The following is a 16,060-nucleotide window of genomic DNA, read 5'->3' as shown; positions in this document are numbered from 1 at the left end:
GCGATCTGCTGGGCGTGAGTTACTGCGGTATTCGACGTCCGCGGCGAACGGTGCGCACCGATTCACAGCGATCAATGGAGGTGATGCGCTCCGTTCTACCGCCTCCACGTCAGGCCACCCCCGTTAGACAACCGTTGCAAGCGAATACCCCTACGGGTTTTCCGCCTCTGTAATTCCGTTACATTATATATCCTCGTCAGATGATAGCAGACAAAGAAAACATTAAGGTATTTGCGTATGATTTCATTTCCAGCCCGTATGATATCTTGTTGGACAACGATAACAACGTACTACTACACCTATTCGTTTATCTTCTTAGTAATTGCACCTATTGATATATTGAGCAGCCGGTTATCACCATGTTTTCATCCCTTATATTAATTTTTTTTTTCGTTATAGATCATTAGAAGTTTTTTAAGTATCCGAGTGAATTTGTCATTTTCAGATAACACCTACGTTTAGTTTGTTAAAAGTAGTTGGAAATAACCTATTGCAATGGATGAGTGCCTATTATTATTTGAATACGACGAATTATGAAAATGATTTACACATTTATTTTCGACCGGTAAAGGCATCATAAAAAAATTTATTCGTTTAGTAATTTTCATTTATTTATTATATTTTTAAAATTAATGTATTATGCCGAAGGAAAATAACCAATAAAAAATCTAATAAGGGTTTTAAACGACTAATACGCTGTTTTATGTGAAAATAATTATTTTTGTTAAAATTCAGACTTTTAAAGCGTATGAAAAAAAATCTTGACTTAAGATTTTTGACATTTTTTTCAGTTTTGTTAGGCGATTATATAAGTAAGTTCATATTCAATTTTCAAGTCTTAATAACTAAAAATAAAATTGTGTTAGATAAAAATTTCTGAAAAATAATATATTTTCAATATTTTTAAAATCCTATATTTAACCCATAGGTGTAACTTGGAAATTTAGGGGGGAAAAAATATAATTACATATCCAACGAAAAGATTGTCCGCGGCTAAACGCTACTTTACCACCTAAATATTATATAAAATTATTCATTTTCTAACATTATGTTAGATAAGCGAAAATTGAAAATTAAGACTTATAAAAAAAAAATTTTGTAGTTTTAGCTAAAGCCAGCTGTATTGTACTTATTTTAAAACAAGGTATGTTAAATATCAGAGGGGGCACTGCCCCTCCTAATTTATTCTAGGGGGAAATTCCCCCTTGCACCACCAGTTTACGCCTATGATTTAGCCTATAAATGGTTAACATTTTTTTTTTTTCAAGTCTATATAAGAGTATTGTTGATATTTTGTGAAAATTTTAAGTAATCTAACACGATTACTTTTGAAGTTATGATTAACTAAAATCGATTCAATAAAAATGTGGGACATTCTGTATAACTAATGCATTTTTATTAAGCAATATATTAATACTTAATCAATAATCACATTAAATATTTAGTTTATTTTATCTTTATTTTATTTTTATTTTATCTATAGTTGAAAAATGTTTAAACCTTACACATCAAATTATAAACATAAATCAGGAAGTTTAAAACGGAAAGAAAAAAATAGACAGGAATTTGAAAAATGTAAATCTGACAAAAAACAAAAAATACTTAGGAATTTTTTTTAATAAATTTGAAAGTTCTCCAATCACATAACTTGGTGCTTCTCAAAACGTTGGTAAAAAAAATGTACTAATTACTCATAAATCCGTTTCAAATAATACCATGAGAATAAGGAATGTAGTGTTCATACGTATTTGAAATTAGATGATAGTATAAAAGAAATGCAACTTCTATGTAGTGTTACGGACATACATATATGTAGGCCCTTATGACTTTTATTACATAGGTGGGATTACATAGATCGTAAATAGTAAAAATCGGGAAATGATTATAAATAATATAGTATTCGCAACAATAAAGGAATAAAGGAACTATTAGATTAAGACCCAAAGGTAACACGATGTTACGGATATACATAAATTTAGGTCCTTACAACTACCAATACGATACAAATCACATAAATAGTGGAAATCGGTGAACAATATGTATAGAAAAGAATAATTAAGACCCGAGGGTAACACGAATATGAGCTGTCAGACTACATTTTTATGTACTATAATAAATTCAATTGGTAAAAGCGCATAATAAAATAATAGAAATGTGCGAATAGTAATATTATCGAGGTCAACCATTTAAATTACAATTTAGCCTAAGTATATAAGGGGGCTGGGAATAGACCAATATTCAGATATGTTAAAGACGTGTTTTAGCGAGCACCTCCACGCCAGTTTATTTGTCAAATTAATTAAATTATTTGTACTTAGAAAAATTTTCAATAAACAGTTTAACTTAGTTTGAGTATTTTTATTTGGAATATTCATAAATCTACATCTTTACGATTGAACGACGGCACGCAACAGTAGATTATTTCTTACGTTAGCAATTAGTATTGCAGGTGTGGTGCACAATGATCAATGAACTCATCGGAAACAAATCAAAGATTACCGTAGATCAACACTGAATGAAAACCATCTTAATGATTATACAATGCTTTACTTATCAAGTGACGCAGCAGAGTTGATAGATTTACAATCTACCATCAAATTTTTTTCAAAAAAAAAAAAAGCTAGAATAGGTTATAAGTGTATTAAATATATAAATAGGTATTTTATTTTGTATTTACGTTTTTTAATATTATTAATTTTCAACTGTTATACGAGTTGATAACATAAATTAAATTAAAGTATTTTATTATGTAGGTATTCTTGAATTAAATTTAAACAGTTATAAATGGCATTTTATCATTTAATTCTTGTACATGGATGATATTGTATAAAAAAAAATAGTTTTTAGTTTGACTTAGTAGTAATTTTATATAGAATTAAATTCATTGGAATTTAAATAAAATTTGTATTTATAATTTTAATGGACAACTAATTGTATTTTATTTATTTGTATTCAATATATAAGTAATTGAAGCAATTTTTTTTATGAATTAGAGTTGGAAGTATTACGTCAACATTTAATTTTTTTGGTGGGAGGCGGGTAGAATACTTTTCTTATCCAACCTTTTTTAACATTTTAAACAAAATATAATTATGTGGAGGCGCAGGCTTTAATTTTAAATGTCTGACCGGGCCATTATTTTTAGATCCGGCACTGGTAGCATAATAAAACAAACGTTTTAGTATCTAAGCAAAATATTAAACGGTATAATTTTATACAATAATTACAAATATAAATATTATTGTATAGTAAATTATATTGCACCAAACTGAGGTTTATGATAAAATGATGGTTTGTGCCAATACGGTAGTTACAAATTATAAATAGAAACGATATTTCTTTAAACACATACAATTGATAATACAACTGGATATTGATATTCAATGCATTAATAATATTTATCTACAAGTACCTTAAGAAGTAATTATAATTTTCCAATCATACCTATATGTTAGCTTTATTAAACCTACAAAGATTACAATTTACAGGTAGACTAATCAAAAATCATATATTTCTTTGTACGTTTTTTTATTATTTTTTTTTACTAGAATATAAGCGATAACGAATAACATATAAGTCAATGATAACTAGTGAATTTAAATAATACATTATTATTATATTATAATATTACTATTGGTTATTGTTTAAAATATCTGATGATAACACAAATAATAAATCAGATACCTACATGTAAATCAACAAATATAACTGTTTTCATGTGAAAAAATGTGTTAACTTCCTAAAATTTGGCACTTTATATAAATAGAAAAATGTCCTAACAATTATCTTTCTGTGTCCATTATTTAAACGATTGTAAAAAAATTATGACCTAAACCATAAAAATTTTGTACATTTTGTATACTTTGATCTTAACATTATCTTAACAATTTTTAATTTGTCTCACAACTATTTAAACATCTTTCAATAAAATAAGTAAATTTAGAATGATTTAATTCAAGTGAATAAATCTTACAACAATAATGAACCATTACTCCATCTATTCTTTGAAAATCAGAAAAATAATTTAGATTATAACTTCTAAATATAACAAAACTAATTATTTTTACAAATATAATGTAATCAAAACATTTTTTTAAAAAAATGTCTGTGATCTGTCAAATTAGTATCTAATCAATTTACTCTGTAAGTTTTGTACAAAACACCGAGGAAGGAATTGGAACTTATGTAAAATTATGTTCAGTAAGCAATTTTATTGATTTTGATGTAATAAGTTTCGAGTTGGATTATATTATATATTATGGTTTGTAAATTATATACAATAATATCAATTCTTTAACTATTTTGTTAAATGTAAAAACTAAAACAATTTTTCAATAAATTTTTTTTAAATATGTATTGATTTTTAAGGTACCCAATTTGATTATTTGAGCACAAGGATTGAATCGCAAAAGAAATATTTGATTGGATTTCTATTACATCATTAATATTATTTACAATTATTTTCAATTTAGCAGTTGAAATAATCTTTTTTATGTTGGTTTAAATATATTGTAAGTAGCATTAAATTATTATATCGTTCATGTATAAAATTAAAAATTTTCATAACTACTGGATAATGGATTTTAAATAAAAAAATTATACATATTTAACATTTATAACAGAGTATATTAATTTTTATTGAGTAGCATGATCACAATAAAAACCAAATGTCTTTTTTCAATTTTTTCTTCGGTACTTTAAACAATAAGTTAAAAATATATATAATATAAGAAAATACCTCGATATAATGTAATATTTTCATCTTTTTAATAGCATATAAATATATTTGAAATTATCTGTGATTACTTGTTCGCTAGTTTTCAGTATTTAGTAATATACTAAATGTAATTATACTAAACCGTTGAGCAGTTTTCGAAGAAATCAAAATAAATCAAGTTGTTCATAATAAAAGTCTAATTATACTTGTATGCTGTATTTAATATTTTTTGAATGGTGTCTATTTGCTAAAAATAATATTTACTGAATTTCAAAAAACTAATAACCAACAAATCTTATTATTCTATGAGATTAGGAACATTTAAAACCGTTTGTATAATTTTTAAATAGTACATAAATAGCTAAATATTTGCATTATTTTTACATAGACACTTTTTAATAAAACAAAGTAGCAAATAAGTAGGTATTGAAATTGAAATTCAAGTGTTGCGAACCATTCAGTCTTCTTTATTAGCAACTTCTAAACATTTGTTTTTTCCATTGTGAAAATATTAAATTTTGACTGTAACCAAATATTATTTGTAAAGAAGTAAAAAAATAGTTCCCTCTATATGCTACTGAAAATGCATTGCCAAATAAATAAATTAACAAAATTATTTTCATAATAATAGTTTATTTGGAATAAATCAAAATTAAATGAAACTAAATTAAACAAATAATTTGAAACTATAACTATTTGGTACCATTTTTAGTAAACGTTGCTATAAAAAACGAGTAATTCTCAAGCCGAGGTTTTGTAGATCAGTACAAAAATTACATACAAAATAAAAATGCACCAACAGAAAACAAATGTGTAAATTATTATTTATGGGTAAATGAATTTCTTTATTTTACTGAACTTAAATCATAAATATGACAACATTTGGATTATCAAAACATAATATTAATGGAGAAGTTTAAGTTTAGTTTTATATGATATAGAATATGTTTCATTAGACAATATTTATAATACTGTACATTTATACAACTATAAGTCAGTATTTAACATAATAAAGAATTTTTTTACGATTTAAACTTTTCACTATTTAATAATATTAAAATTTTTTATACAATATCAATGATTGTGATTTTATTCGTTGATCATAAAAATACCGAAGTACCTATCGGCATATCTGATACAGTTTAATTTTAATAACATTATTTCAGTCTTGCTGTATCTATTTAAATTTTATGTTTATTATTAAAAACATGGAAATAAATGGTTATTTTATCAAATTAAAGTACTAAAAATAATTAAAACTAAAAAAAATAATTTTTACAACTTAGTTTTTTTTTTTAATGCATAAATTAGCATTTATAATAGCCTCTAGTTTATCTCTAGTTATAATATACGAAAGAGATAATTTTAAAAAGTAAAAATAAAAGTTGTAATTCATTTTATTACACCAAATTTGAATTTGATATTCTGTAGAAGGATATGAAATTTAGTTAAAATGGGCATATAGTTAAATGCTAACTTATGTACATTATACTAGTCAACAACAATATTAAATAACAATATTATTTTCAATATGTTAAGACATAAGTAAAATAAAGTCATGATAATAATGGATACTGTAAGAATAAAAATAATTATAATAATAATTGTAGTAATAATAATGATAATAGTAATAATAATAATAATAATGTAATAATATTAAAGAAATAAATTGCCAAAATTATATTAGACAAATAAACAGTAAAATTCAAAATTATTATAAGTAAAAAAAAAAAAAAATTGGTTTGTTATTGAGAATTACTCTTAGATTGATCCATTAAAGTCTCCAATGGTCTGAAGGAAAATGAATGATTACTGTTGGAAGAATCACCACTGCTGCTACATATAGAATCGGTGACTAAAGTGGCGTTCATTGTTGTAGGAACAATACCGGCTACTTGCATTGGTTCTGGCCTAAAATAATATAAATAATATTTAAAAGTTTGCAATAAATTTTCACAATTTATATAATTTTAATCATAATAGTATAATATGTTTTAAAACGATGTTGTCCATTTGGGATACATACATTAAGGGAATAAAATAAAAATAAAATTGTAATAATACATTTTAAGTATAACTAGTTAATTTAATAATGTGTTGACCATAAAACTAAAATGAATGATACTCAAGCAAATATGTATATGTAAAATATACATTCAATCAGGGCCGTGTTAAGGGGGGGGGGGGGAAAGGGGGAAATTGCTCCTGGGCGCCATAATTTTGTATAAGTTAGGGGGCGCCCTTATCTGCACTTAATATGCTACCTGTGCCCAGTGACCCATAGAAAAATTTTGCCCCGGGGCGCTGATATGTTTGACACGGCTCTACATTCAATGTAATATAACATGATGTAAGTATTGTATGAAAGTTAGATTATTTTTGAAATGGGATTAATAATTATGAATACCAATTATAAATGTATTGGTATAATATAGAAATACTTATTGGACATTATTAGTTATATAAGAAATAATTTATAAGTTATAAGATCAATATAAATAAAAATGATTAGCATTATACAAAATAACCAGGCATAGAATTCTTCACTTAAATTAAAACATAGTATATTCATATTATTCAAAAGAGTTTTATTATTAAGTTTTATAACTTCAAAGGGTATAACTTAAAATAATTTAAATAAATTAAAGAGATAATCTGAGTAGATAGAAAATAATATGTTAAATTCATATAACAAATGTTTATAATAATAACTGTGTATTAATAGTGTAAGACAAATACAGTAGAACCTCAATTAACAGGGGTAATGGCATTAAAACATATTAATTTATTAGGTTTCCAATTATTTAACAAATTTGCTATGAGCATTATTCTAATTCATTTTTTTATGAATTATTTGAGAATCCTTTGTTTTGCATTTTAATGATAATGGGTAAATGATAGGTAAATGATTCTGATTAAACACACCTGTTATTAGTAATCAGTAATCCCCATTTTTTTGGATTTGGTTCATAATCATCCATTTCACATTTCCTCTTTACCGGTCCTATAGTACTAGGGCGCATTGAAATTGGGCTCAAGCTTCGCCTAAAACATAAACTACGTAAAAAACTATCATTCCAATTATATATCTACATTTATAAAATGAGATATTCATAAGAAGTGATAATTATGGTGTATAATCTTAAAGTATAGATCTTGATAAACATTATTTGGCATTTTGTTAATGTGATTTTTAATTATAAACTAAATATTACTAAAATAATTACCCAGAAGTAAAAGTTTTACGAGTGGGACTAGGCGATAAATTAGGCTTAAAAAGTGATGGTGATACACAATGTCTCAATGATCTGGTTGGTGATGGTGATGATGGAGCAGAAGCCATTGATAAATTTAAATGCAAAGGGTCGTATAAATTGGGTCTTCCAAAAAGTCCACCAGCCTGTTTAGCAAATTGTCCTTCGTCAGGCTGTAAAATAAAAAATTGCATGAATTAGTACATATTAAAATAACACATCAAAAAACTATTATTTGAATAGTAATAATGTTTATTTTACCTAAGCATGAATATAATATAAATATTATATAAAATAATTTACAAAAAACTTAAAAATAACTTAGATAAAAAATGTTTTTAGTCACGTTAAAAAATATTAATTTACCAAATCAATACTATATAATACATTCATTATTTAGTAGTACTACACTGCCTCTTTTGAAATGTTGTTTCTAATGATTGAATTAAAAATGGATTTATAATTCATTTTGAATATTTTGAATTTATAAATGCTAAGACTAGAGTATTAATTTATCAGATGACATAATTACCATTTTTATTTTAACTAAATGTTATGATTGTTAAAATCACAAACAGATAATAATATTTTGTAAAATTATGGTTTTTTTAATAGCACAACAGTATTATATATATTGGTTGTATTAAATTTATAAGATAAGTATTACATTTTTTTGATTACTTTATACATTTATTTTGATATATATTCCTATACATAAAAGATTAATTAAGTTTTTATTACACTGGTGAGCTGGAAAGGAAAAATTCAATCAGACCAACCATAATTATTTTATTAAAATCAGAAACACACACATAAAAAAAATATGTATATATATATATATATATATATATATAAAATATTATTATTTTAATTCATTACAATAGGTTATTTGGTTTTTGAAAAACCATTAATTCAAACATGTTTGTACTATTTAATTCATTATTTATTTTTCTACTCTTAAAAAACTAATATTATATTTTATTATACTTTGGTGACTGACAAGGTATATCCATTACTATTCCAAATAGATGTAAAAAATGAAAAAATTATGAAGTATGTACTACATTTTATTATTAACATTATACAACTTTACATTCAATTCAGGACAATTTCAATATGCTCAATCATAATGACATTATTTAAATAATAAACAGAATTAAAGATATTTTAAGACTAAGTATGGGTTGCTATTTTTAATAATATAATTTGTGTACCTCAACTATATACTGACTGATATTAAATTATTTAAAATTAATAATATTCTAAGCATATTTTTATTTATTTTTATATATAATAAACTATTTGTTGATTTATATATTAAAATATTCCTTTATTCTTTTCAATAAATAATATTTGTATATGTTAACAACATATATTCACATTGGAAGAAAATTTACTAATTATAGTTTTTATTGTACTAAACTGAATTAGAAAGAAAACATTTTTTTAGACCGGAAACTTCATGGATGATACTTCATATTTTGTTTGCTTATCTATATTCACATTATTTAAATAAAATGTATGTTTATCGTTTAATTATTATTGAGGGGAAACTCTATGAGTTGAGGCTTCTGTTGATGAACTATTTTCAAATATTTTATTGTAAGTCCATTAATATATTTTATTGTGGTTTCTATTCCAAGTTAACACCGTATCGCAAAAATATATATATGTATATATTAATTTAAGACATATATTAGGACAAATAAATTGTGTAATACTGCTTTAATCATACTTTTAATGTAATGATTTTATTAACTTACATACAATCAAAATAGAATATATTTAGTAGTTGATTGGACTCAAAGTAAATGGAAGGATTCCTGAATTTTTATACTTGTTATACATAATACGCAATAACTTATATACACTGAAAAAATTGGCAATAAAATTAAGATTAACTCATATACATTTTTTTTTATAGTACATTCATTTTTAAATAGTAGGCATAACAAAAATATATAGAAAAACCAATCTTTTTTAATACACTTCTTAATAAGATATTAATTTTAAATAACAATAACTTTTTTATTAATTTTGAATGACATTATTATGTTTCAACCCAAATTATTAAACAAAAAATAATTTAACAGAAAATATACTTATATAAGCGCAGTTTTTTAGTAAAATCTTACAAATATAGCTATTGACTATTGACACAATGCAAAATCAATATAAATTGGAAATTTTTATAAATAACTACAAGGGGTTGTATTATTATTTCGGATAAAATAAGCCATGCTACCCTTCCCTACTATACTTTGATAATTGATTATACTACCTTGATGATTCTTATTTAATAAAGGTACCTACATAAATATTAATTGCTCAGTCTTCAATTCCCTACTTTACAGAATTACAATTTAGAATTTATACTGAACGTGAACCATTATAATATATTTTACTTTGATTAAATATAAAATACAAAACAAATAGCATGCAGTGTCCTTTTATTTATAATAATTATTATAACAATTATTGTTATATAAATTATATATATTATTCAAGTCCAAAAACTTAATCCTATCTATGGTAAATCTCATTATTTATAAACTTGAAGCTAATTTTGATAATAAATATATTTTTAAAGAATATCTTATTGCTGACTCGCATTAATTTGAAATCTTAATACATTGTGTAATAAAAATTACTTTCTTTCACTATTTCTAATTAAACTGTAATATTTACTTGTTGATTGGCACTTGTTAGTCATTATTCATTCATTATGAAGTAAATGTATTATTGTGATAGTGTTTTATTTAAACTGAAGATAAAATAAATTATACATAGATCGTTTTTTAAATAAGAAACATCAGTTGAATGAGAAATCGTTTGGCTTAAATAAAAGTAAACATTTTGTTGATACCAAATAATTGCCTAATCAGAGTTCAAATCCTCAAATTTTTGAGGTAAATGTAAAAAATATTGATGAACCATCAAAAAACACTAAGAATTAGAGTCACATCATCTGGTGGAAAAATGTCTATACCTCAATACCTTTTTTGTAATGAAAAACTGTCCAATAAAGTTATGGTACTAAATAAATTAAAAAAACAACTATTTGCAAAAAATGGCAAAGATTAATATTATAAATGATCGTGGTTTTAAACTACAGCACTCTAAAATATTTTAAGATACTGAGCACATTAAAATATAATTTTACATAAGTTGATTTAGCCTAAATAAAAAAACAACTTTGTGGTATTCAATAATTATTAATTGTAATACAATTACTTTAGTATTAATATAATAAAATCCTAATATTAAATATATATATATATATATTTATCAGATATATAGATTGGGATAGTGTTCTGTGAAGAAAAAAAGGTTGGTTTAGCAGGTGTCCTATCGACATCAACCAACGTTTCCTAGCTCGATTAGTTTGTATAAATTGTTGTTAAAAAATTATAATATAGTTATTTGAGGTCAGTTAAAAACCAACTGTAGATATGTAAACTAGAGTAGTAATTGTAGATTCTGAAACAAGGCTAAATACTCAAGTTATTATGTATATGTGAACATTGTAAAAATATTTGCATAAATAATATGTACTCAATAGATAATTGTAATGGTAATTTGGTAAGATCAAGAATGTCAACTAAAGATTTTAAATACACTTAGATTAATCAAAAAGTTAATTGTAACTAAATATTTCGACAATTGGTAATTTTATTGTAACTTTTTAATTACAAATTTTTATGTATGTAATAATTAACTATTAATTAGTTTCTAAAATAAAAATAATTAATTTTTCTTATATATTATAACAATGTAATAAAATGCTTATATTTAGATTGATTGGTAAAATATTGATAAAAAAAGGTACCTGCTAGATGAATGCCAAAATGTATGCTAGAAGCATTAAATTATACTATACTTATAGAGAATTACATAAAGATCAAAATGTTAGATTTTTTTATAAGCAATATACAATGAAATTAAAAGCCCAGTTTGCAATATTTTACTTTATAGGTATTACTCAAAAATGTTATAAAAGTAGTTGTGTAAAAAAAAACTTTGATAGATCTATATTTAAAACGTTGATTGTCATACAACTGTTGGCAGTTATATTATTGTTTTTCTTACTAGGTCACACTATATTTTTGATGTTATTTCATAAACCTACAAAGGTATATTTATAGAACAAATAATCGGAAAGGAAAAATATTTATAAGTATGTAGAAAAATGTATCTAAGGAAAACCAATAGATCAATCGATTCAAAATTTCCTCCTCTACACCACTATCAAAACATAATCATTATTAGTTTAATGCCATGCAAAATATTTGCATTTAAAAATAAATGTTAAAATGACGGTTTGCAATCAGAGGGTATAAATAATAATAAAATGCGACCGCCAGGCGCCTGTAAAAACACTGTAAAATTCTGTTATTATGTAGATGCCGGCGGTCATATGGCAATCAACGTGTTAATGCCATAATAGTTAATCATTCCTTTAAGTATTTTTTCAAGAAAATAAATTCATAGAATGTTATTTTATTATTATTATTATTATTATTATTTAAGTAGGCTTAAAAAAATGTTGAAAAATTAACTTTTTTTATTATCAAATGAGCTATATTATACATTACTTGTAATATTAAAATATATTTTGTGTTGAAATAGTATTTTTTTTTAATGTTAATCATAGAAGAAGATTAGAAAAAAATAATAAAATAGTAATTTAATTTTATAAATACTTAACAATTATTACGCATCTAGATTTATTTTAAAAAATTTTTTAATAATTACTTTTGATGGAGAGTCTATCATGATAGATAAATCTTCCCATGATTGTGATATTTGCATTGCAGAATGTATTTCTCTTTCGTGAGCCACTTCTCTATTAACCATATCAATTGTTTCTTCCTGTCGCAACTGATTTACTCTATGAACTAACTTTGGTGAAGTCTGAAATACATAAATATTTATTTTTTTTTACCTATACTTATATATAATATAGTTTAATAATAATACATTTTATAGTAATATAAAACTGCACAGCATAATTTACTTTTAAAGGCCTGTGAAATAAGGTACATCTAAGGTCAAAAAATATATTACAACGGAACAAAATGATGATAAAATGGTATGTTAGTCACGAGTTGTTTTTTAATATTTTTATTTGAAAATGTAATAATGAATTGGAAAGCATATAATTAAAATATTGTTTGTATATTTTCTGAAATAAGTTACATGGTTTTTGGTTGTAACCACATTGTTAGGATGAGGAATTATGGAGACCAGCTAATCTACTATACAAATTAAGATAACTCTAATATTTACAATTATATTTAAATACATAAAAAATACATATCATGTTTATATCGAGCTTATTTAAGATAAAATGAAATTATAATGTTATGTTAGGTTTGTGAAAAATAAATGAATTTATTCTGTTAAAAATTAAAAAAAAAAAAAAAATACTTAAATATCTGGAAACAAAATGTAGAACTTTTAAGAAGAAAACATATTGATTTAAAAATATTTAATAAATTTAATAGATTTTTTAAGCTATTACTCATTTAATTCTTCCAAATATCATAAAATAACAAAGTAATCAAAGATCAATAATAATGCAATACAATAGTAAATTAAATAACCATTTAAGTTAAGTGAAAAAAAGTTTAATAGCTACCAATTGTATTTATTTTGTTTAAACAATTCAAATAAGTATTAAATATAAAAATAATTCTATAACCTTTGAATAAGCTATTTAGTAAATTATTGTTGAATTTAAATTTAAAAATGCACTCAGTTTAAAAATGTTAACTAAATTAAGTATATGATTAAATTAAATTTAAGACCCCAGTAACTTACATTTGGCATTATAGTATGAGGGCTTCCACTCGTACTAAATCTACGGAAACGTGGTTGTACATTTTTTATAAACATATTACACGGACTCTCTCTGAAACAAATAAGATTGTATTTATTACGATGTCAACCATAAATAGATAAGTCAATGTGTGGGGCATCAATTTAATAATATTTATTGAAATAGTCGACGAAAGAATATATCTAACAAGTGTGCCTGGCATAGTCGGACTAAAATAATTACTGTTCCTAAACTAGACCAGGATTAAAACCTATGCTCATACTAATGAAAAACGGACCACTCATACTTGCGTAGTTACTAGGTATTTCAGTATGGTACAAGTGATGCATGTTTTTAAATATAGATTTTATGACAAAACTCGATAAAATGTAAAAGTGGTCGAAGAACAGACCAGAAGTGTGTAATACTGTACATTGCATACAGTGAAAGATATGATCTAGTGCTAAAGTACCTAGACAGAGGAGCACATGGTGTGATGGAAACATTCAAGTCGTTGATCATCGGCGCACTATTGGACCGCTTCAGATTGGATGGGCAGTCGACCTCCATCTTGACAATTGGACCGTCTTTGACGGACATCGCGCGGCAGGAGAGAATCGCGGTGCGAGTGGAGAACAGAAGAGAGGTGTCTAGCGGGAACTTACTGCGCGACAGTCATCGGAGGGACAGCGATCACGTGCGAGTTAGAAGCGACGACGAAAATAACGAAAACAGGAGACCAGGCGCACTGTTCTTAGTACGGGAACAGGTGGCAGCGTGCGCGCGTGGGCGTGCGTCGATGACTATTGCGACGACAACGCTGCAGCAGGTGACGGGTATCGTTGGACGGCGGACCGCGGAAAACGTGACGAAGGCCGGTCTGGAGTTCGACGGACGGTGGAGAGTGAGCGAGAGAACGATAGACGGAGAGGGAAAGAGATAGAAAGAGTGAGAGAGTGAGTAAGAGAGTTGTGTTAAAGTGCGTATGCGCGGCGGCGGACACGCGCACACGCACACGCGGAAGATATCGGGAAGAGGAAAAACGGAAAAAACGACGATCCTCCGGTAACGAAGGCGACGGAGACAGGACGAACGGAACGCGAACTGATCGGCACGCACGGCGGAACTATCGGTCGAGCGGGCAAAGCGGAGGGGGTGTGACGAGACGCGAAACGTTTAGAGATAGTAGACGAAAAAATGATAAAAAATTAATAAAAAATAAAATAATGAATAAAAATATATATCAACAGAACGATATGTGGCTACGGACGAGAAAAGAGAAAGAAACATACGGCGGCCGAGGAGAGGGAATTAGAGGAAAAAAAATAACTAAATAACTAAAAACGAAAACGGAGAAACGCTGTGTAACGGCGTGTCGGAAGCCGCGCGCGCGGATGCCTACTGTCTGCAACAACGCTACAACGTTAACATTTGTTATCACGGTCTTCGGTTACCGCCGAAGCACGCGCAAGACCGCGGTGGCGGATGCAGCGGAGCGATATCGACCGGGCGGCGTAGGAGGGAAAAAAACATATGCGATCGTTTTTTCATCGTGTAACGTATACTATTACTATTACTGTCGCGGCCAGTGCGCGTGCGCACCGACGATCTCGCCAACGATCCGCCGTTTCCGTCGGTCACCGTGTCCGATCCAGCGCACGGTTCGCTACCTCCATCGCAACGCGTCCGTAGTGCAGCCTCCACCAGACCGACCTCCACGGTTCCATCCGCTAGCACGGTACCCATCATTGATCACATTGTTACGGACCGTCACAGCACGTAACGTCATGACAAATCGCCTCCACATAATATTCACACTGTTGTATAGGGATCCCATACGTCCCGTATTCGAATAAAGTGTAGTGGTGTCCCGACACAAGTATAAAAATAAAACTTTTGTCCCGTATAATCCATTTCGTATGCAGTGGCGTAGGAAGACTGACTAGCGTCCATGGCAAACTTAAGTTACCTTTCTAATCAATTAAAATTTGATGTCTTGATATTTTTTTTAACCTTTAATTTTACTAAAATTTTTTAGTATGAAATTTATACTTACAAATTATTATTACAGTGTTAATTTTAAATTTTGAAAATTTGCTTTTCTCGCTTTATAACTGGCTAATTCATAGATAATTTCTTCGTATGAAATTTTTTATTTAAATACCCTAATTTCATAATTTTATCATTAAATTCACACTATTGTGTACAAATAAACAACATCTACGTATTTCAAAAAATATAATGGTAAAATGTCGATTTAATTATAAA

The 16,060-nt window shown here is 26.5% G+C and overlaps 1 protein-coding gene across 2 annotated transcripts; it reads right to left on the bottom strand.

Moving 5' to 3' along the window:
• Positions 1-6,403: 6,403 nt before the first annotated feature.
• Positions 6,404-15,232, bottom strand: LOC112693293 (protein FAM122A). 2 transcript variants are annotated; one of them, XM_025568290.1, is made up of 6 exons: positions 14,265-14,392; positions 13,795-13,885; positions 12,727-12,885; positions 7,945-8,144; positions 7,643-7,774; positions 6,404-6,628 (listed from the first exon to the last, which is right to left on the bottom strand). In XM_025568290.1, the coding sequence occupies exons 1-6, from the start codon at positions 14,390-14,392 to the stop codon at positions 6,463-6,465; spliced, it is 876 nt and encodes a 291-aa protein (XP_025424075.1). In that variant the 3' UTR covers positions 6,404-6,462. The 2 variants fall into 2 exon arrangements, with proteins under 2 accessions (XP_025424075.1, XP_025424076.1); XM_025568291.1 differs by having other exon boundaries at positions 6,409-6,628; positions 7,643-7,762; positions 14,265-15,232.
• Between the last annotated feature and the right edge of the window lie 828 nt (positions 15,233-16,060).

This window comes from Sipha flava, unplaced genomic scaffold (genome assembly GCF_003268045.1).
Source record: "Sipha flava isolate LNK unplaced genomic scaffold, YSA_version1 84_pilon_pilon, whole genome shotgun sequence".
NCBI classification, from domain to species: domain Eukaryota; kingdom Metazoa; phylum Arthropoda; class Insecta; order Hemiptera; family Aphididae; genus Sipha; species Sipha flava.
This window is presented reverse-complemented; position numbering and strand designations above follow the sequence as displayed.